Source organism: Melanerpes formicivorus, unplaced genomic scaffold (assembly GCF_026170545.1).
Source record: "Melanerpes formicivorus ecotype bairdi unplaced genomic scaffold, bMelFor1.0.p_v2 SCAF_34, whole genome shotgun sequence".
Classification (NCBI taxonomy): domain Eukaryota; kingdom Metazoa; phylum Chordata; class Aves; order Piciformes; family Picidae; genus Melanerpes; species Melanerpes formicivorus.
In genome coordinates this window covers 1,151,545-1,170,884 of record NW_027142386.1, presented here as the reverse complement: position 1 = coordinate 1,170,884, position 19,340 = coordinate 1,151,545, and the positions used below count along the sequence as shown (strand labels likewise).

The 19,340-nt window shown below is 62.8% G+C and overlaps 1 protein-coding gene across 1 annotated transcript; it reads left to right on the top strand.

The window, feature by feature from the left end:
- Nucleotides 1–1,704: 1,704 nt before the first annotated feature.
- NR2F6 (nuclear receptor subfamily 2 group F member 6) lies at nucleotides 1,705–18,833 on the top strand. Its single transcript, XM_068156348.1, has 4 exons — nucleotides 1,705–2,656; nucleotides 9,453–9,547; nucleotides 14,639–15,163; nucleotides 16,304–18,833. Exons 1-4 carry the CDS (start codon nucleotides 2,403–2,405, stop codon nucleotides 16,576–16,578), a joined length of 1,149 nt encoding a protein of 382 aa, XP_068012449.1. The 5' UTR covers nucleotides 1,705–2,402; the 3' UTR covers nucleotides 16,579–18,833.
- The last annotated feature ends 507 nt before the right edge of the window (nucleotides 18,834–19,340 follow it).

Sequence of the window (19,340 nt, the reverse complement as noted above, 5' to 3'; positions counted from 1 at the left end):
CCTGGCCTTTGAACATCTCCAGCGAGGGAACTATCCACAGCCTCCCTGGGCAACCTGTGCCATACTGCCAACAATTTCTTCCTCATCTCCACTCTCAATCTCTCCTCTCCCACCTCAAAGCCATTGTTCCTCATCCTGGCACTCCCAGCCCTTGTCACAAGTCCCTCCCCAGCTCTCCTGCAGCCCTCTGATCATCTTTGTGGCCTCCTCTGCACCCTCTCCAACACTTCCATGTCCTTCTTGGGCTGAGGGCCCCCAGTGCTCCAGGCAGGGTCTCATCAGAGTAGGGCAGAGGGGCAGAATCCCCTCCCTGTCCTGTCCTGCTGCTCACACTGCCTTTGAAGCACCTGGCTAAGAGCTCCTGCATGAGAGGGCAGCTGAAGTCACCCAGGACTTTGCTCAAGATGCTGAATCACAGAATAGTTTTGGTTGGAAGAGCCCTCTGAGATCATCCAGTCCAAGCAGCAACCCAACCCCACCATGGCCACTAAACCATGGCCCCAAGGGCCATGGCCACATGGTCCTCAAGCACCTCCAGGGGTGGGGACTCCACCACCTCCCTGACCACTCTTGCACCAAAGAATTGTTCCTCCTCTCCTACCTAACCCACTCCTGGCACAATTTCAGGCTATTTCCTCTCCTTCTATCACCTGAGCCTAGGGAGAAGAGAGGAGAAGGAGGCCTCAGACTTCCTCAGGCAAGGGGACAGGGACCCCATTTTTATCCCTGACAACACCACAGCTGACTGCACAGCCCCGAGGAATGCATCCAAACGAGCATCCCAAGGCTGAAAGCTGAGCCAGGCACAGAGAACCAACTCCCTGCTTATCCAGCCTGGCCTTGAACAGCTCCAGGGAGGGGGCAGGAGTTGGGGACATGCAGCCTTGTGGTGCTGCTGGTGATTAAAGATCCTGCTGGGATCAAGGGGGAGAGGAAGGCATTTGCCAATGCCAGCAGCCTGGCCACCAGCCGGGTGTGGGGAATTGCTTCTCACCCTTCCACCACAGCCCCACGGCCACCAGTGGCATCACACCACACTGTGGGCAGCAGCCCAGCTGCCCACAGAGGTCCTTGTCCCCCAGGGTGGTGTAGATCTACCCCACTGCCATCCCCTGGCAGCTTAGAGGTCACTTACTGGGGCACAGGGACAAGGATGGCAGCTGTACCCACAGCTTGTGCCATGGCCAAGCACACCAGGTTTCCAGTGCCAGGGGCTCCCAGGACCAGGGGCTCCCAGGACGACATGATCCCGGTACTAGGGGCTCCCACGACCAAGGGCTCCCAGGACTACAGGATCCCGGTACCAGGGGCTCCCAGGACCAGGGGCTCCAGGACCACGGGATCACCGTACCACAGGATCCCTGGACCATTGGCTGCAGTACCGTGGGCTCCCAGTACCGTGGGCTCCCGGTGTCAGCAAAGCGCTCTGGTCCCCGAACGCCACCGGGCCACCTCCAGTGGCCGAACCACCCCGATGCTAGCCCAGGGCATCTCCCTGGCAGTAACCGGTACCGCACCGGGCTCATCCCCTCCTCCACCACAGCCGGTACCGCCGGTACCCCGAGCCCTTCCACCCTTGCCATCCTCAATCCCGGTTACAGAGCGCACCCTGCCCCGCTCCGGTGCCTACCCTCTTCCCCCCGCCCTCCCCGGTGCGCCGGCGAGGCCAGGGCCGGGGCCGGGGCCGGGGCAGGACCCGGCGAGCGGAAGGGGAGGAGGACGGGGAGGAGCATCCAGGGCGGCCACCGCGGCAGCGGCTGAACTTTGCTCTTTCACGGGAGGCGGGGAGAGAGCCCCGGGGCTCGGCGGAGCCGGTCCCGCCGGACCCGGACCGGCCTGAATGCAGCGGCGGCGGCGGCGGAGCCCGTAAGGGGCGAGGGGCGAGCCGGGGCAGCGCCGCCGCCTCTTCATCATCTTCCTCCTCCTCGTTCCCTGCCGGTACCAGAGGAACCACCGGAGGCCCCCCCTCCCCCCGCATGCAACCGACCCTCGGGACAGCCCCGGGGATGCTCCGCACCGAGCCCCTCTCCCGCCGCCCTAAAGTTTTCCCGTTAACGGGAAGGAGGGAGGGGAAAACCCTGGGATAAGGGGTTGGAGGGGGGGGGCAAAAAAAAAAAAAACCAACAACAACAACAACAAACAAACCAACCCCCCCCTAAAAAAAACCAACCCAAAATAACCCAAAGCTATCGTCACCCCCCCCAAAAAATAACCCGAACCCCAAACCAGCAACAGCAACAAAAAAGAGAAAAAAAGAGGAAAACCAAAAAAAAAAAACCCAAAAAAAAAGCCCAACCCCCCCCCTCCCCCCAAAAAACTTAACCGAAGTCGTTCCGGGAGGCAACCGGGCACCATGCGGCGGCGGGGCCGGTGCTGAGCCCCCCCCGGGGGTGGCGGGAGCCATGGCCATGGTGGCCGGCGGCTGGGGAGAACCCAACGGGAGCGGCGGCAGCGGCGGAGGGGAGGAGGCGGCGGCGTCCCCGGCGGGAGGAGGCAGCGACGCGGAGCACGGCGAAGAGGAACGGGCCGGGGCTCCGGTGGATTGCGTGGTTTGCGGGGATAAATCCAGCGGGAAGCACTACGGGGTCTTCACCTGCGAGGGTTGCAAGAGCTTCTTCAAGCGCAGCATCCGCAGGAACCTCAGCTACACCTGCAGGTAAGGGGGCTTGGGGTTGGGGGGGACACACACACACCGGGGGGGGGGGGTGGTGGAGACCCGGGAGGAGCTCTAAAGCTGGTCCCCGGTGTGGGTAACCTCCCACCGCCACCACCACGCACACACGCTCCGGTGCAGGTCACCGGTGTGGCTCTGCAGTGGCCCCGGTGCAGCTCCAAGCTTGGCCCTGCCCTGGTTGCACGCTGGACCCTCTGCAGCGCTAACGGGGGGCCTGAGGCGGTTCCAGAGTGGCCCCCGATGCGGGCTGAGGTCTCCTGGTGCAGCATGGGGTCTCTCAGTGCAGGACAGGGGGTCTCCTAGTGCAGCTCAGCAGCTGCCGGTGCAGCTCGATCTGCCTTAGTGCAGTGCAGGGACCCTCAGTCCAGTTCGGGGTCCCCCGGTATAGCATGGGATCCCCCAGTACAGAACAGGATATCCCAGTGCAGCATGGGATCCCCTAGTACAGAAAAGGATATCCCAGTGCAGTTTGGGGTCCCCCAGTACAGAACAGGATATCCCAGTATCCCCCAGTACAGTGTTGGATCCTCCAGTACAACAGCATGGGATCCCCAGGTAGAGTGTGGGGTATCCCAGTGAAGTATGGGGTCCCCCAGTACAGCACAGGATCCCCCAGTACAGTATGGGGTCCCCCAGTACAGCACAGGATGTCCCAGTACAGTATGGGGTCCCCCAGTACAGTATGGGGTCCCCCAGTGCAGCTTGGGATCCCTTGGTGCAAGATGGGGACCCCCAGTACTGCTTGGGGGCCCACACTGCATCACAGCAGCTTGGGGACCCCCAGTACAGCTCAGGTACCCCCAGTGCAGCACAGGGATCCCCTCCTGTTCTCTGCACCCCACAAAAGCATCCCTGGGACAACCTCACCTCAGAGGGATGGGTGCCCTGGGTGCCTCATGCCCTGGGCCAGGGGGCACAGCCAGTGGCAATGGGGACACAGCTGGTGAGGCACAGCCATGAGCAGTGGGAGCACAGCCGGTGGCAGTGGGGGCACAGCTGGTGGTGGTGGGGGCACAGCTGGTGGGGGGGGGGGCACAGCCAGGGGCAGTGGGGGCACGGCCAGTGGCAGTGGGGGCACGGCTGGTGGCAGTGGGGGCACAGCCATGGGCAGTGGGGGCACAGCCAGGGGTGGTGGAGCACAGCCATGGGCAGTGGGAGCACAGCCATGGGCAGTGGGGGCACAGCCAGGGGCAGTGGGGGCACAGCCAGGGGTGGTGGAGCACAGCCAGGGGCAGTGGGGGCACAGCCAGGGGTGGTGGAGCACGGCCAGGGGCAGTGGGGGCACGGCCAGGGGCAGTGGGGCACGGCCATGGGCAGTGGGGCACAGCCAGCGCCGTGTCCTCGTCCCCAGCCGGCTCTGCCTGGGCATTAATTGCTGTTCCAGGCTGATGCCTGGAGCCCTGCCGTGGCTGAGTCACCTCGGGCACAGCCACTCTGCCCACTGAAGGCACCAGTGCTGCAGCTGGCATCATTTTCACTGGAGGTGCCACCACCCCCCTGTGCCATGGGCACCAGACCGGGGAGATGCCAAGGAGAGGGACCGCAGCCCCTGCTACAGCAGAGCCAGGCCCAGCGGTGCCACCAGGATACCACCCTGGCAAAGTTTGGAGCTGCCAATAACTCTGGAGTTCCTGCTGGGGTTGAGACCAGTGCCACCAGTGCCACCAGTAGCGTGGTGCTGGCACCTACAGGGCACCCCCAGCTCTTTCCCAGTGGGGGGGAGGGGGAAGGTGTCTCACAGGGGTCCACATGGGAGTGCTTCCAGGAGCTATGCCAGTGAAGAGTGGCGCAAGGATGGCACCCACGTCCCAACCACGGGCACCCCGCAGCTGGGCTGTGAGCAGGACCCCCACCTCCACCCCCCAATTTTCTCCCCCCACAAGGAGGGGTTGGTTTATGTTCCAAATGTGGGCACCCCACAGTCAGGCTGGGAGCAGGACCCCCACCTCCACCCCCCCAATTTTCTCCCCCCACAAGGAGGGGTTGGTTCATGTCCTGGTTGTGGGCACCCCACAGTCAGGCTGGGAGCAGGACCCCCACCTCCACCCCCCCAATTTTCTCCCCCCACAAGGAGGGGTTGGTTCATGTCCTGGTTGTGGGCACCCCACAGTCAGGCTGGGAGCAGGACCCCCACCTCCACCCCCCATTTTTTTCCCCCACAAGGAGGGGTTGGTTCACTTCCCCACCATGGGCAACCCACAGAGGGCTGGGAGCAGGACCCCTACCTCCACCCCCCCTATTTTCTCTGCCCCCTCCTCCCCCCCCCTCCCCCCCCCTCTCCGGCAGGGCTGGGCGGACTGGGAGGCTCTGCCCGGTGGCGCTGGGCCCTGGGAAGCGAAGGGGCAGCGCTGGCACCGCGGGGGGCAGTGTCTCCGAGCTGCTCTGCTCGGCTCTGCTCTGCTTTGGGCGGCCTAGATTCATCCTCCCCCGTGCTCAGCATCTTCTCCCAGCAGCTCCCAGCAGCTCCCAGCAGCTCCCAGCACCGCCGTTGCCTGGTCCCCGCTGACGTCAGCCCAGAGCCACTCGTGGCCATGGAGCTGGTGGCATGGGGCAGGGTCCTGCTCCTCTGCTGCCCTCCCCCACTGCTGGGCACAGGGTGAGGTGGATGCAGCGTGGGCATCACACCACCCTCCCCCCTCCCCCTCCCTCCCCCTGCCTCAGTTTCCCCTGTCTGACAGGGAGGATCTGAGCAGTGGAAGCGGTCGAGGGGCTGCGGGGGATGAAGGGGCTGAAGATGGAGGGGGGTGGGGGGTGGGGGGGAGCACATCTGGCTTTGGAGCAATTCCAGCCTCCTGGAACAAAGGGAAGGCTGCCTGGGAGAGGGATGGACTCTGTGGCCCAGATGCTGTTGAGGTGTGGGGGGTGCTGGGGGTGTGTGTGTGGGGAGGGAGCTGCTGTGACCATCCAGCCTTTTCTCCTTGTCACTGCTTGGGGTGGGGGGGAGATAGTGGGGGGGGGACACCACCAACTTCAGCTGTCCTGGGTGGGAATTTTTTTCCCCCCTCCCAACTTTTGGTGCTGGGAAATGAGTTGCAGGGTTGGGGGGTGGGGGGTGGGGTTAGAAAAAGAACCAGCAAATGTTGAGTTTTCCAAGGAGGGAGGAAAGTGTTGGAGGGGGGGCTGGGAACAAAGCTTCCCCCCCACCCCCACCCCCACACCCCATTCCCAGCAGCTCCAGGACCTGCTTTGTTGGAGGAGTCCAAAGCAGCATGGAGGCAAAAAAATTGGTCTCATTTGAATATTAAAAGTGAGTTGGCTTGAGTTTAGTTCTGGCACGAACTAATTACACCTCCTAATTACATAATTAGCGCAGTCAACGCCTGCTGGAGTCTCACAACTTTCCCAGGTCGCTGCAGCCCATCCGTGGGGAAACTCCTCCCGGAGCTGAGAGGAGCTTGATGCAGGGGGAGGGAGGGGGTGGGAGGGGGGGATGTGATGGATGGTGCCATGGTGCTGTGGTGGGGCTCAGCCGGACCCCAGCCAGGCTGTGGGGATTTGGAGGGGGGGAATTTGGTTGGGGGGATGGTGCCCTGATGCCATGGTGAGGGTCAGCCAGGTCCTGGTACCTTGCTCCAAGGAGCTGAGGGGGGGTTTGGTTGGGGTGCCCTGATGCCACAGTGAGGGTCAGGTAGACCTTCTGGTGAGGATTTGGTTGAGGGGATGGTGCCCTGATGCCATGGTGAGGGTCAGCCAGATCTGTTGGAAGGGATTTGGTTGGGGGGATGGTGCCCTGATGCCATGGTGAGGGTCAGCCAGATCTGTTGGAAGGGATTTGGTTGGGGGGATGGTGCCCTGATGCCATGGTGAGGGTCAGCCAGATCTGTTGGAAGGGATTTGGTTGGGGGGATGGTGCCCTGATGCCATGGTGAGGGTCAGCCAGATCTGTTGGAAGGGATTTGGTTGGGGGGGATGGTGCCCTGATGCCATGGTGAGGGTCAGCCAGATCTGTTGGAAGGGATTTGGTTGGGGGGATGGTGCCCTGATGCCGTGGTGAGGGTCAGCCAGGTCCTGGTCCTGGTACCTCGCTCCCAGGAGCTGAAAGGAGGTCCTGTGAGGGGGAGGTTGGGGGTTTGGTTGGAGTGCCCTGATGCCACAGTGAGGGTCAGCCAGATCTGTTGGAAGGGATTTGGTTGGGGGGGGATGGTGCCCTGACGCCATGGTGAGGGTCAGGTTAACCTTCTGGTGAGGATTTGATTGAGGGGATGGTGCCCTGATGCCATGGTGAGGGTCAGCCAGGTCCTGGTACCTTGCTCTGAGGACCTGAGTGGGGGGTTTGGTTGAGGTGCCCTGATGCCACAGTGAGGGTCAGCCAGACCCCAGCTGGGCACTTTGGCCATGGCACCAAGGAGCTGAGATGATTTTAGGGGGCAATTTGGTAGGGCTGCTGGTGCCCTGATGCCGTGGTGAGGCTCAGCCAGGCCCTTTGGGAGCAATCTGGTCGTGGTGGCAGTGCCATGGTGCCAGGCTGAGGCTCAGCCAGGCCCTTTGGGAGCAATCTGGTCGTGGTGGCAGTGCCACGGTGCCAGGCTGAGGCTCAGGCAGGCCCTTTGGGGGCAATCTGGTTGTGGTGGCAGTGCCATGGTGCCAGGCTGAGGCTCAGCCAGGCCCTTTGGGGGCAATCTGGTTGTGGTGGCAGTGCCATGGTGTCAAGCTGAGGCTCAGGCAGACCCTTTGGGATCAATCTGGTCGTGGTGGCAGTGCCATGGTGCCAGGCTGAGGCTCAGGCAGGCCCTTTGGGAGCAATCTGGTTGTGGTGGCAGTGCCATGGTGTCAAGCTGAGGCTCAGGCAGACCCTTTGGGATCAATCTGGTCGTGGTGGCAGTGCCATGGTGCCAGGCTGAGGCTCAGGCAGGCCCTTTGGGAGCAATCTGGTCGTGGTGGCAGTGCCATGGTGCCAGGCTGAGGCTCAGGCAGGCCCTTTGGGGGCAATCTGGTCGTGGTGGCAGTGCCATGGTGCCAGGCTGAGGCTCAGGCAGAGCCCGGCTGGGTGCTCTGGCCGTGGCGCCGGGCGCTCGGCTGCCGGTGGCTGATGGAGATGTCAGAGGTGACGTTTGGATTCCAGCCGTGGCTCCTCTGCTGGAGGGAGGATTTCCTTTCCCCTTCCCTTCCTCTCAGCAGCAGGTTCTGGAGGCAGCAGGGCGCAGTGGGGATGTTCAGGGCTGAATTAATGCCGCTCGGAGCGCGCCGGGAATCTCCTCCCGCCTCGCCCCTGGGGTCGTGTAGGGATGAGGAGATTCCTGTCAGGATTCCCAGGCAGGGCCAAGCTGCTGCTGCTGCTGGGCACTGCCCTGCCCCAGCCCTGCCTGCTGCCTGCTTTACATCCCCTAATTCCTCTTTATTTCCTCTTTATTTTGCCTTAAGCCCTTCCCCCCTCTCCTCCTCGCCCCCCTCCCCACCGCCTTTCCCTCCCTGTTTGCTGCCAGCACCCAGGGTCACCCTCAGCTTCGTGGAGGTCCACTCGTGGTGTCCCCCCCTCAGGAACTGGGGGGGGTGGAGGGCTGTTGGATAGCATCAGAGAATTGTTTGGGGTGGAATAAGCCTCTGAGGTCATTCAGTCCAAGCAGCAACCCAACCCCACCACGGGCACCAAACCCAAGGGCCATGGCCACAGGGTTCCGGAACACCTCCTGGCATAGGGACTCCACCACCTCCCTGGGCAGCCTGTGCCAAGCCCTGACCACTCTGGCAGCAAAGAAATTGTTCCTCATCTCCAGCCTAACCCTCCCCTGGCACAATTTCAGGCCAGTTCCTCTCCTTCTATCATCTGAGCCTAGGCAGCAGAGCCCAACCCCCAGCTGGCTGCAGCCTCCTCTCAGGGAGCTGCAGAGAGCAAGGAGGTCTCCCTCAGCCTCCTTCTCCCCAGCTCCCTCAGCTGCTCCTCCCCAGCCCTGCTCTCCAGACCCTTCCTCAGCTTTGTTGTCCTGACCTGCTCCAGCCTCTCAATGTCCTTCTTGGAGTGAGGAGCCCAAAACTGACCCCAGGATTCGAGGTGTACCCTCCCCGGTGCCCAGCTCGGGGGCACAATCCCTGCCCTGCTGCCCACACCACTGCTGCTCCAGGCCAGGCTGCTGGTGCCCTTCTTGCCCACTGCCATCAGGATGCTGAGGATTCCATTCAGGAGCATCTTCCACAATCCATCCCAGCTGTGCCACTCCTCATGATGCCACGAGAGCAGATGCCTGCAGCTGTTTTTGGTGGTGGCTGGTGCCTTGGCTGCCCAGTGCCCACAGCTCCTTACCCAGTGGGGTGGGCATGACCCCCTTGGTGACCCCAGAGCAGAAAGAATCCCTCTGGATTGTGCAGCCCTTGGAGTGCTGCACTGGAGGTGCCAGGTTTTGCTTTGCCCATGGCTGGGGAGTCCAATTGATGCCAGCCCAGATGTGGCACGTGGGGCTGTGCCCCTGCCAGGGTGGGTGCCAGGAAGTGCTTGGTGCCAGAGGAATCACTGAAATTCCTTGGAGGTGTGGTGGGGAGGCTCAGGGCAGCTGCACTGCTGCCCCTCCCTGTGCCAGCACATGGGGCATTGCTTCCTGGCACCCACCCCTACGTGTCCCACACCCCAGGGCTCTCTCTGGGCATCGCTGGCAGCTCCTGCACAGCCCTGGAGCATCTGAGCCTGGGGCTGGCCTGGCACAGCTGTGGCACAGCCGCGGCTGGCATGGAGGGGACCACGCTCCCTTTGCCTCAGGGAGGTGGATCAGGCTGGTGGGAGCAGGGAGCCCTCGTGGGTACCATGTCCCTCCAGCCTGGCACCTCACCTGCCTGCTTCTGCCCACAGGTCCAACCGCGACTGCCAGATCGACCAACACCACCGCAACCAATGCCAGTACTGCCGCCTGAAGAAGTGCTTCCGTGTTGGCATGAGGAAGGAAGGTAATGCCAACGCCTTGGGCATGGGGGTGGCTCCTCAGGGCTCCTGCTGAGCCCCTCTGCCACAGCGTGGGGCTGCTGCCAGTGCCCACTCAGCTCCTGAGCTCCTGGTGCTGCCAGTGCCCACTCAGCTCCTGAGCTCCTGGTGCTGCCAGTGCCCACTCAGCTCCTGAGCTCCTGGTGCTGCCAGTGCCCACTCAGCTCCTGAGCTCCCGGTGCTGCCAGTGCCCCCTCTGCTCCTGGTGCTGCCAGTGCCCACACTGCTCTGAGCTCCTGGTGCTGCCAGTGCCCACTCAGCTCCTGAGCTCCTGGTGCTGCCAGTGCCCCCTCAGCTCCTGGTGCTGCCAGTGCCCACTCAGCTCCTGGTGCTGCCAGTGCCCACGCTGCTCTGAGCTCCTGGTGCTGCCAGTGCCCCCTCAGCTCCCGGTGCTGCCAGTGCCCCCTCAGCTCCTGGTGCTGCCAGTGCCCACGCTGCTCTGAGCTCCTGGTGCTGCCAGTGCCCACTCAGCTCCCGGTGCTGCCAGTGCCCACGCTGCTCTGAGCTCCTGGTGCTGCCAGTGCCCCCTCTGTTCCTGGTGCTGCCAGTGCCCCCTCTGCTCCTGGTGCTGCCAGTGCCCCCTCTGCTCCTGGTGCTGCCAGTGCCCACGCTGCTCTGAGCTCCTGGTGCTGCCAGTGCCCCCTCAGCTCCTGGTGCTGCCAGTGCCCACTCAGCTCCTGGTGCTGCCAGTGCCCCCTCTGCTCCTGGTGCTGCCAGTGCCCACGCTGCTCTGAGCTCCTGGTGCTGCCAGTGCCCCCTCTGCTCCTGGTGCTGCCAGTGCCCACGCTGCTCTGAGCTCCTGGTGCTGCCAGTGCCCCCTCAGCTCCCGGTGCTGCCAGTGCCCCCTCTGTTCCCGGTGCTGCCAGTGCCCCCTCAGCTCCTGAGCTCCCGGTGCTGCCAGTGCCCACTCAGCTCCTGGTGCTGCCAGTGCCCCCTCTGCTCCTGGTGCTGCCAGTGCCCACGCTGCTCTGAGCTCCTGGTGCTGCCAGTGCCCACTCAGCTCCTGGTGCTGCCAGTGCCCCCTCTGCTCCTGGTGCTGCCAGTGCCCACTCAGCTCCTGGTGCTGCCAGTGCCCCCTCTGCTCCTGGTGCTGCCAGTGCCCACGCTGCTCTGAGCTCCTGGTGCTGCCAGTGCCCCCTCTGTTCCTGGTGCTGCCAGTACCCATTCTGCTCCTGGTGCTGCCAGTGCCCCCTCTGCTCCTGGTGCTGCCAGTGCCCCCTCTGCTCCTGGTGCTGCCAGTACCCATTCTGCTCCTGGTGCTGCCAGTGCCCCCTCTGCTCCTGGTGCTGCCAGTACCCATTCTGCTCCTGGTGTTGCCAGTGCCCACGCTGCTCTGAGCTCCTGGTGCTGCCAGTGCCCACTCAGCTCCTGAGCTCCCAGTTCTGCCAGTGCCCACTCAGCTCCCAGTTCTGCCAGTGCTGCCAGTGCCTACTCTGCTCCTGAGCTCCCAGTTCTGCCAGTGCCCACTCTGTTCCTGGCCTCCTGGTGCTACCAGTGCCCACTCTGCTCCTGGCTCTGCCAACGCTGCCAGGGTCTAGTCTACTCACGAGCTCCCAGTGCTTTCAGTGCCCTCTGTGCTGCCAGGTACTCTCCCTCCTCCCTGGGCACCCTGTCCTGCAGCAGCTCCCTCTCTGTTTGCTCTTTTTTTCTGTTGTTGTTATTTCTCCTTGAATCTCCCTGGGTGCCCGTGGCACAGGTGGTGTTTGTTTGGAAAAGCTGGAGCCTGGCACTGATAAGGTGCCACACCTGCAGCCAGCACTGCCCTGGTGCCCCAGGCACAGTGGGGTCAGCCAGGACAAGCTCCCAGCACAACCAGGTCCATGCAGTCCCCACCCCCATCCCCCTCCCCCAGGCCACATCCTGCTTGCTGGGAGTGCAAAAGGCTGAATGTGAGTCCAGCAAGGTGACCTGGTGGCCAAGAGGTCAATGGCATCCTGGGGGCACCAAGAAGAGTGTGGCCAACAGGACAGAAGAGGTTCTCCTGCCCCACTGCTCTGCCCTGGTGAGGCCACAGCTGGAGGCCTGGGGCCAGCTCTGGGCTCCCCAGCTCAAGGAGGGCAGGGACTGGCTGGAGAGGGCACAGCAAAGGGCTACCAAGGTGCTGAGGGCAGTGGAACATCTCTGGTGGGCACAGGCTGAGAGCATTGGGGCTTTAGGCTGGAGCAGAGCAGCCTGAGGGGGATCTGAGCAGTGCTGAGCAACACTCCAAGGGTGGCTGTCAGCAGGGGGGCAGCAGGCTCTGTTCAGTGGTGCCCAGTGCCAGGCCAAGGGGCAGTGGGCACAAACTTGCCCATCAGAAGCTGCATCTGAACATGAGGAGGAACTTCTGTGACTGAAGGGTGGTGGAGGCCTGGAGCAGGCTGCCCAGAGAGGTGGTGGAGTCTCCATCTCTGGAGCATTCCAAGCTCCCCTGGATGTGTTCCTGTGTGCCCTGCTCCAGGTGCCCCTGCCCTGGCAGGGGGCTGGACTGGATGCTCTCCAGAGCTCCCTTCCCACCCCTCCATCCTGTGCTGCTGTGAGCATGAGGGCAGGGGATGTGTCCTGCTCTCCCTCTCAGGAGCCAGTGGTGGGGATGGGAATGTCCCCAGGTCTCTCCTGAGGACAGAGACAGCTTCCAAAGGAGAACATCCCAGGAGAGTTGGGCTGGATGCTCTCCAGAGGTCCCTTCCCACCCTACCAGCCTGTGATGCACCCTCAAAAGCTGCAGGAGCAGAGGCTTTAGCCCCAAATCTCAAATCCCCACAGCAGGAGGAGGCACAGGCATGGAGGGGGTGGAGGTGCCAGGGCTGTGCCATGGTCCCAGGGGTGGGGAGGGGCTGCTTGATGGCACTAATGTGGTGATGATGGGGTGATGATGGGGGGGAAGGGGAGAAGGCTGCTGGGAGCAGGACAGTAATTCCCTGCTTTCCAGAGGCTTGGAGCTGGCATTATTGCCACTCAGCATGATTTAGAGCTCTCATTTAAGTGGCTGATGATCAGCCCATAAATTAATTACCAGGGCCTGAGCAAACAGTGGGAGCTAATGGGGGGGAGGGGGGTTGGGGGTGGTGGGCAGGGGGTGTGCTGCGAATGAGGGGAGAGGGCCTGGGGGGAGCTGAGAAATGGCTCTTCCTGAATGCAATTAGAAAGGAGCAGTGCCCCCTCCCCTCCCCCCCACCGTGGGGGGTGGTTTATTTGCAGCTAAATGATCCTCACCCTGCAGTGACCTTGGGTAGAGATGGCCCAGCTGGCACGGGGCACCCAGCCTGGCACCGACACAGCCGCAGCCTGTGGTTGCTCCTCTGGCCAAGTCTCTGCAGAGGAGGAGGTGGCACAGATGCCAGCCCAGCTTGGCTGGGTGGTTGGAGGCCATGGGCAAAGCGTGGTGCTGGCAGCTTGGGAGTTGCTTGGTGAATCACCAAGATGCTAAAGAGCTGAGCACAGCTCTCGCCAGCGGGCACAGCGGGCAGCACCGCCGCCTCCCTCGCCCTCAGAGCCTCAAAGCTGCCCATTGTTCCTTGGGATGGCAGGAGCTGGGAATGCTGGGATGCTGGGAGGGTGCTGGGAGCAATGGCTGCTTGCAGCCCTGTAGCCAACCTTGTGCTGGGCTGCAGCCAGAGCAGGGAGAGCAGCAGCACAGGGAGGGGATTCTGCCCCTCTGCTCTGCTCTGCTCAGCCCCCACCTGCAGCACTGCCTCCAGCTCTGGGGCCCCCAGCACAGGGAGGACCTGGAGTTGCTGGAGAGGGTCCAGAGTAGGCCACAGAGATGAGCAGAGGGTTGGAGAACCTCTGCTGTGGGGACAGGCTGGGAGAGTTGGGGCTGTTCAGCCTGGAGAAGAGAAGGCTCCAGGGAGACCTCAGAGCAGCCTGCCAGTACCTGAAGGGCTCCAGGAGAGCTGGGGAGGGACTGGGGACAAGGGCTGGGAGGGACAATGGCTTTGAGCTGGGAGATTGAGAGTGGAGATGAGGAAGAGATTCTTGGCAATGAGGGTGGGGAGAGCCTGGCACAGGCTGCCCAGGGAGGCTGTGGCTGCCTCCTCCCTGGAGGTGTTCAAGGCCAGGCTGGATGAGGCCTTGAGCAACCTGTGCTGGTGGGAGGTGTCCCTGCCCATGGCAGGGTGTTGGACCTGGATGACCTTTAAGGTCCCTTCCAACCCATTCTGTGATTCTATGATCTTAAAGGCCTCTTCCAACCAAAATGATTCTCTGATTCTCTGGGCCAGGCTCTGCAGCCACAGCCCTGCTTAAGCAAACCCTTCCATGTGCAGTGCAAGGGGCAGTGCCAGGCTGCAGCCTTGGGCTGGCATGGATGGGAGTGGAGTCACTGGAATGGGATGGAGCTGAGAGAAAATAAGGAGGAACAGGGAGACAGACTGAACTCATTGCTGGTGGTAGAGATGTGCAGGGTGAGTGCCCAGAGGCTGGAGCCAGCCTCTGCCCAGTGATGCCCGATGCCAGCACAAGAGGCAGTGGTGGAAGCTGAGGCACAGGAAGTTCCGTGGAAAGAGGAGGAAGAGCTTTTCCCCTGTGAGGGTGACAGAGCCCTGGAACAGGCTGCCCAGGGGGGCTGTGGGGTCTCCCTCTCTGAGATATTCAAAATCCTCCTGGATGTGTGACCTGCTCTAAGTGACTCTGCTCTGGCAGGGGGCTTGGACTGGTTGAGCTTTCGAGGTCCCTTCCAGCCCCTAACATTCTGTGGCTCTGAGGCTCTGTGACTCTGAGGCTCTGTGGCTCTGAGGCTCTGTGATTCTGTGACTGTGGCTCTGTGGCTCTGTGGCTCTGTGACTCTGAGGCTCTGTGATTCTGTGACTGTGGCTCTGAGATTCTGTGACTCTGAGGCTCTGTGATTCTGTGACTGTGACTCTGAGGCTCTGTGACTCTGAGGCTCTGTGATTCTGTGTCTGTGGCTCTGAGGCTCTCTGGTTCTGTGTTTTTCTGTGGTTCTGTGACTTTGTGACTCTTGACTCTGTGATGATTCTGTGTGAGCCCTGCCCACCCCCCCCGGGGGTGCGGGGGAACCACTCCGACCCTCACCCTCTCCTTTCTCCCCCTCCCCCCCCCCCCTTTTCCTCCTCCAGCCGTGCAGAGGGGCCGGATTCCCCCTACCCACTCCAGCACCAGCCCCAACCCCCTGCCCAGCGGGGAGTACTTCAACGGGCAGCCGGTCTCGGAGCTCATCTCGCAGCTGCTGCGGGCTGAGCCCTACCCTGCCGCCCGCTACGGCTCGCAGTACGCGCAGCAGGGCAGCGTGATGGGCATCGACAACATCTGCGAGCTGGCCGCCCGCCTGCTCTTCAGCACGGTGGAGTGGGCGCGGAACATCCCTTTCTTCCCCGAGCTGCCGGTCTCCGACCAGGTGGCCCTGCTGCGGCTCAGCTGGAGCGAACTCTTCGTCCTCAACGCCGCCCAGTCCGCCCTGCCCCTCCACATGGCGCCGCTGCTGGCCGCCGCCGGCTTCCACGCCTCCCCCATGTCCGCCGACCGCGTGGTGTCCTTCATGGACCAGATCCGCATCTTCCAGGACCAGGTGGAGAAGCTCAACCGGCTGCAGGTGGACTCGGCCGAGTACAGCTGCCTCAAAGCCATCGCCCTCTTCACCCCCGGTAGGTTGGGCTTGGGGTGGCCCTGCTGCTGCTGCTGCTCCTCCTCCCCCGAGGGCTGCAGAGCGTCTGCCTGGGGTTGGTTCTTCAACCTGACCCTGGGCCCTTGCCCCTGTCCCCAGTCTCTTTCTCTCATCCCTTGTCCTTGTCCTTAGTCCCTTTCTCTCATCCTTTGCCCCCATCCCTGGTCCTTTGCCCCCTTTCCCTGGGCGCTGACCCCTGTCCCTGGTCTCTTGCCCTGTCCCTGGGCCCTTGCCCTGTCCCTGGGCCCTGTGCTAGATTCTATGATCCTGCTCTGACAGGGGGGTTGGACTCAACGATCTTTGGAGGTCCCTTCCAGCCCCTAACATCCTGTGAGCCTGCTCCCTTGCCCCCTCTCTCTTTGCTCCCTTGCCCCCTCTCTCTTTGCTCCCTTGCCCCCTCTCTCTTTGCTCCCTTGCCCCCTCTCTCTTTGCTCCCTTGCCCCCTCTCTCTTTGCTCCCTTGCCCCCTCTCTCTTTGCTCCCTTGCCCCCTCTCTCCTTGCCCCCTTGCCCCCTCTCTCCTTGCCCCCTTGCCCCCCCTCTCCCTGCTCCCTTGCCCCTTTCCCTGGACCCAACCCTTGCCTTGTCCCTATGTTGGAGCCAGGCCCAGAGAAGGGCAACCAAGCTGGGGAACAGGGCTGGGGAGGAGCAGCTGAGAGAGCTGGGAGGGTTTAGGGGGGGAGAAGAGGAGGCTGAGGGAGACCTCATTGCTCTCTGCAGCTCCCTGAGAGGAGGCTGGAGCCAGGTGGGGGTTGGGCTCTGCTGCCTAGGCTCAGATGATAGAAGGAGAGGAACTGGCCTGAAACTGTGCCAGGGGAGGGTTAGGTTGGAGATGAGGAGCAATATCTTTGCTGCCAGAGTGGTCAGGGCTTGGCACAGGCTGCCCAAGGGGGTGGTGGAGTCTCCATGCCTGGAGGTGTTCCAGAACCTGTGGCCATGTCCCTTGGGGCTGTGGTCTGGTGCCCGTGGTGGGGTTGGGTGGGTGGGTTTGGTGGTCCCCATGCTGCTCGGACTCGATGACCTTAAGAGGTTCTTCTCCAGACCTTCCCGATCCGGCGTGGGGGGAGGGGTTTGGGGAGGGCTTCCCGCCTCTGACCCGGCTCCCTGCCCTCCCTCTCGCAGATGCCTGCGGGCTCTCGGACCCTGCCCACGTGGAGAGCCTGCAGGAGAAGGCTCAGGTGGCGCTGACCGAGTACGTGCGCTCGCAGTACCCCTCGCAGCCGCAGCGCTTCGGGCGGCTCCTGCTGCGCCTGCCGGCCCTGCGCGCCGTGCCGGCCGCCCTCATCTCCCAGCTCTTCTTCATGAGGCTGGTGGGGAAGACGCCCATCGAGACGCTGATCAGGGACATGCTGCTGTCCGGCAGCACCTTCAACTGGCCCTACGGGTCCGGGCAGTGAGGCTCTGGGCGGTGAGGGACGGAGCCTTGGCAGCCCTGGGCGGGGGACCGCCGGGAGATGGACCTGGATTCCGCCGGTGCCAGCCCCAGGGACTGCCTTTCAGCACCCCCAGATGATGGTGCCAGCCCCAGGGACCCCATCCTCCATCCCCCCAAGATGATGGAGTCATCCCCAGAGACCCTCCTCCACCCCCCCACCCCCCCCCCAAGATGGTGGAGCCATCCCCAGGACCTTCTCCATTCCCCACAAGATGATGGAGCCATCGCCAGGGATCCCTTTCAGTACTCTCAAGATGATGGAGTCACCGCCAGGGGCTGCCTTTCTGCGCCCTAAGATGATGGAGCCACCCCCAGGTATCTCCTCCAGCACCTCAAGATGAGGAAGTCATTCCCAGGCACTGCTTTTCAGCACCCCAAGATGATGGAGTCATCCCTGGGGGGTCTCCTCCAGCACCCCAAGATGATGGAGTCATGCCCAAGGGTGGACACACACCACCCCCCACCCCCCTCCAGCAGACAAGATGATGGAGTCATCCCCAGGGACTGCCTTTCAGCACCCCAAGATGATGGAGCTACCCCCAGGACCTCCTCTGTCCCCCCAAAGATGATGGAGCCAGCCCCAGGGACCCACTCCACACACAACCCCAAGATGATGGAGCCACCCCAGGGGCCTCCTCCAGCACCCCAAGATGATGGAGCCACCCCAGGGACCTCCTCCAGCACCCCAAGATGCTGAAGCCATCCCCAAGGACCCTCTGAACTGTGCCAAGGGGCTGCTCCCCCCACAAGCAGCAGTGGGGTCATGAGGTTGTCCTCCTCCCCCTGAAGGTGCTGGCAGTGCCACCACTGTTGGACACTGGACTTTGCTGTACCCCCTGAAGTGGAGCTCCCTGACACCTCCGTGCCCCCCAGATCCCCATCTGGGGACCTCAGAGTATCCCCAGGGCTGGTTCCTCACCCTTGGCCCTGACCCCTCCTAGGCCTTTCTCCAAGGACCTCAGAGCATCCCTGGGGTTGGTTCCTCGACCTGGTCCCTTGCTCTGTCCCTGTGTTGGAGTCAGCCTGGAGCCCAGGGGAGGGGGGAGCCCAGGGGAGGGGGGAGCCCAGGGGAGGGGGGACCCCACCCCTCTGGCTGTGCTCCCCTCCCAAATCTGAATTCCAGATTGCAGGAAGCTGGGCCAGGAGGTGATGGGAGGTGAGGACTGGTCAGGCTGGGGGGGGTGGGGGGGTCCCCAGCTATGCAGAACCATCCTCTGCAGGGTCTGGCTGTGGGACCCCCAGCCTCTGTGTCCCTCCTCCCCCCCCCCCATCCTAGAAAGGGTGGCAAAAGGGTCGTTTAAAGTCCCTTTGTGGCCCCCTCCTGCCCCCAAGGACTGAAGGGCAGAGCTTGGAGCAGCCTCATTGTGGGGGGGAGGTGGACACCAAGGCTCAGCCCTGCCTGATCCCAGCCCCCCCCCCACCCCAGCCCTGCTCCTTTCCCCTGAAGCATCTCCACTGTTGGGGTTCAGAGGAGGGGATGGAGGGAGGAGATTGGGGTACACAGAGGGGGGGAGGGGCACACATGGCCCTTTTTTGGGTGTTCTTCACCCCTGGGCTCCCTTTGGAACCACAGCCAGCACCCTCCAGCCCCCCAGCCCCATACTGGGAGGAACTGGGTGCCAGCCTCCCAGCCCCATACTGGGAGGAACTGGGTGCCAGCACACCAGCCCCATACTGGGAGGAACTGGGTGCCAGCACCCCAGCCCACCAGCCCCACACTGGGAGGAACTGGGTGCCAGCACCCCAGCCCCCCCTCCCCACCAGTGCTTGCTCTGTGCTCCTGTACCTCATTGCTCTGAAGCCAATTTGATGGGGGGGGGGGATGACCCCAAAACAAGGCTGGAATGAAGTGATGCTGCTTGGGGGGGTGGGCTGGGGGTGTCCTTCTCTCCAGGCTTGTGGAGGTAAAGCCACCTTAGAGGGTTGGGGAACACCCCATGCCCCCCCCAGATCTTGTACTGATGGGCTTGGGAAGGAGGGGGAGGTCACAGTGGGGGGGTGGGGGGGGTGACCTTCCCCCCCCCCCCCCCTTCCTCCTGCTTTTGGGGGTTCTGCTTCTCAGGAGTATCCAGCCAGGGAGTTGGGAGGGAGGGGGGGAGGGGGAGGGGGGGAGCTTTGGCATTTAGGTTGATTCACTGAGAAATAAACAACTTATTAATCCTTGTTCCAATGATCCTCCAGAAATTCACTGAAGCCAATAAAAATGAATAAAACCCAGCAAGAGATTTCTTAACCCCGCCCTGGGGAGCTGCTGCAAAGCTGGGGGTGGGGGATGTAGGATCACAGAGCTGCCAGGGTTGGAAGGGACCTCAAGGGTCATCCCCTTCCAAGCCCTCTGCCATGGGCAGGGACACCTCACACCACAGCAGGTTGCTCACAGCCACCTCCAGCCTGGCTGCAAACACCTCCAGGCAGGAGGCTTCCACCACCTCCCTGGGCAGCCTGTGCCAGGCTCTCACCACCCTCCTGGGGAACAACTTCTTCCTCACATCCAATCTGAATCTCCCCACTTCTAGTTTTGCTCCATCCCCCCAAGTCCTATCCCTCCCTGACACCCTCACAAGTCCCTCCCCAGCTTTCTTGGAGCCCCCTGCAGATACTGAAGGCCACAATTAGGTCTCCCTGGAGCCTTCTCCTCTCCAGCCTGCACAACCCCAACTCTCTCAGGCTGTGCTCACAGCAGAGCAGCTCCAGCCCTCTGCACCTCCTCCTGGCCCTTCTCTG

Bases quoted from the DNA above. Each gene is read 5' to 3' on its own strand.
- NR2F6 (XM_068156348.1), top strand. From the start codon at position 2,403: ATGGCCATGGTGGCCGGCGGCTGGGGAGAACCCAACGGGAGCGGCGGC. The intron at 9,548-14,638 runs GTAATGCCAACG...TTCCTCCTCCAG, and splicing joins TGTTGGCATGAGGAAGGAAG to CCGTGCAGAGGGGCCGGATT. The intron at 15,164-16,303 runs GTAGGTTGGGCT...TCCCTCTCGCAG, and splicing joins CATCGCCCTCTTCACCCCCG to ATGCCTGCGGGCTCTCGGAC.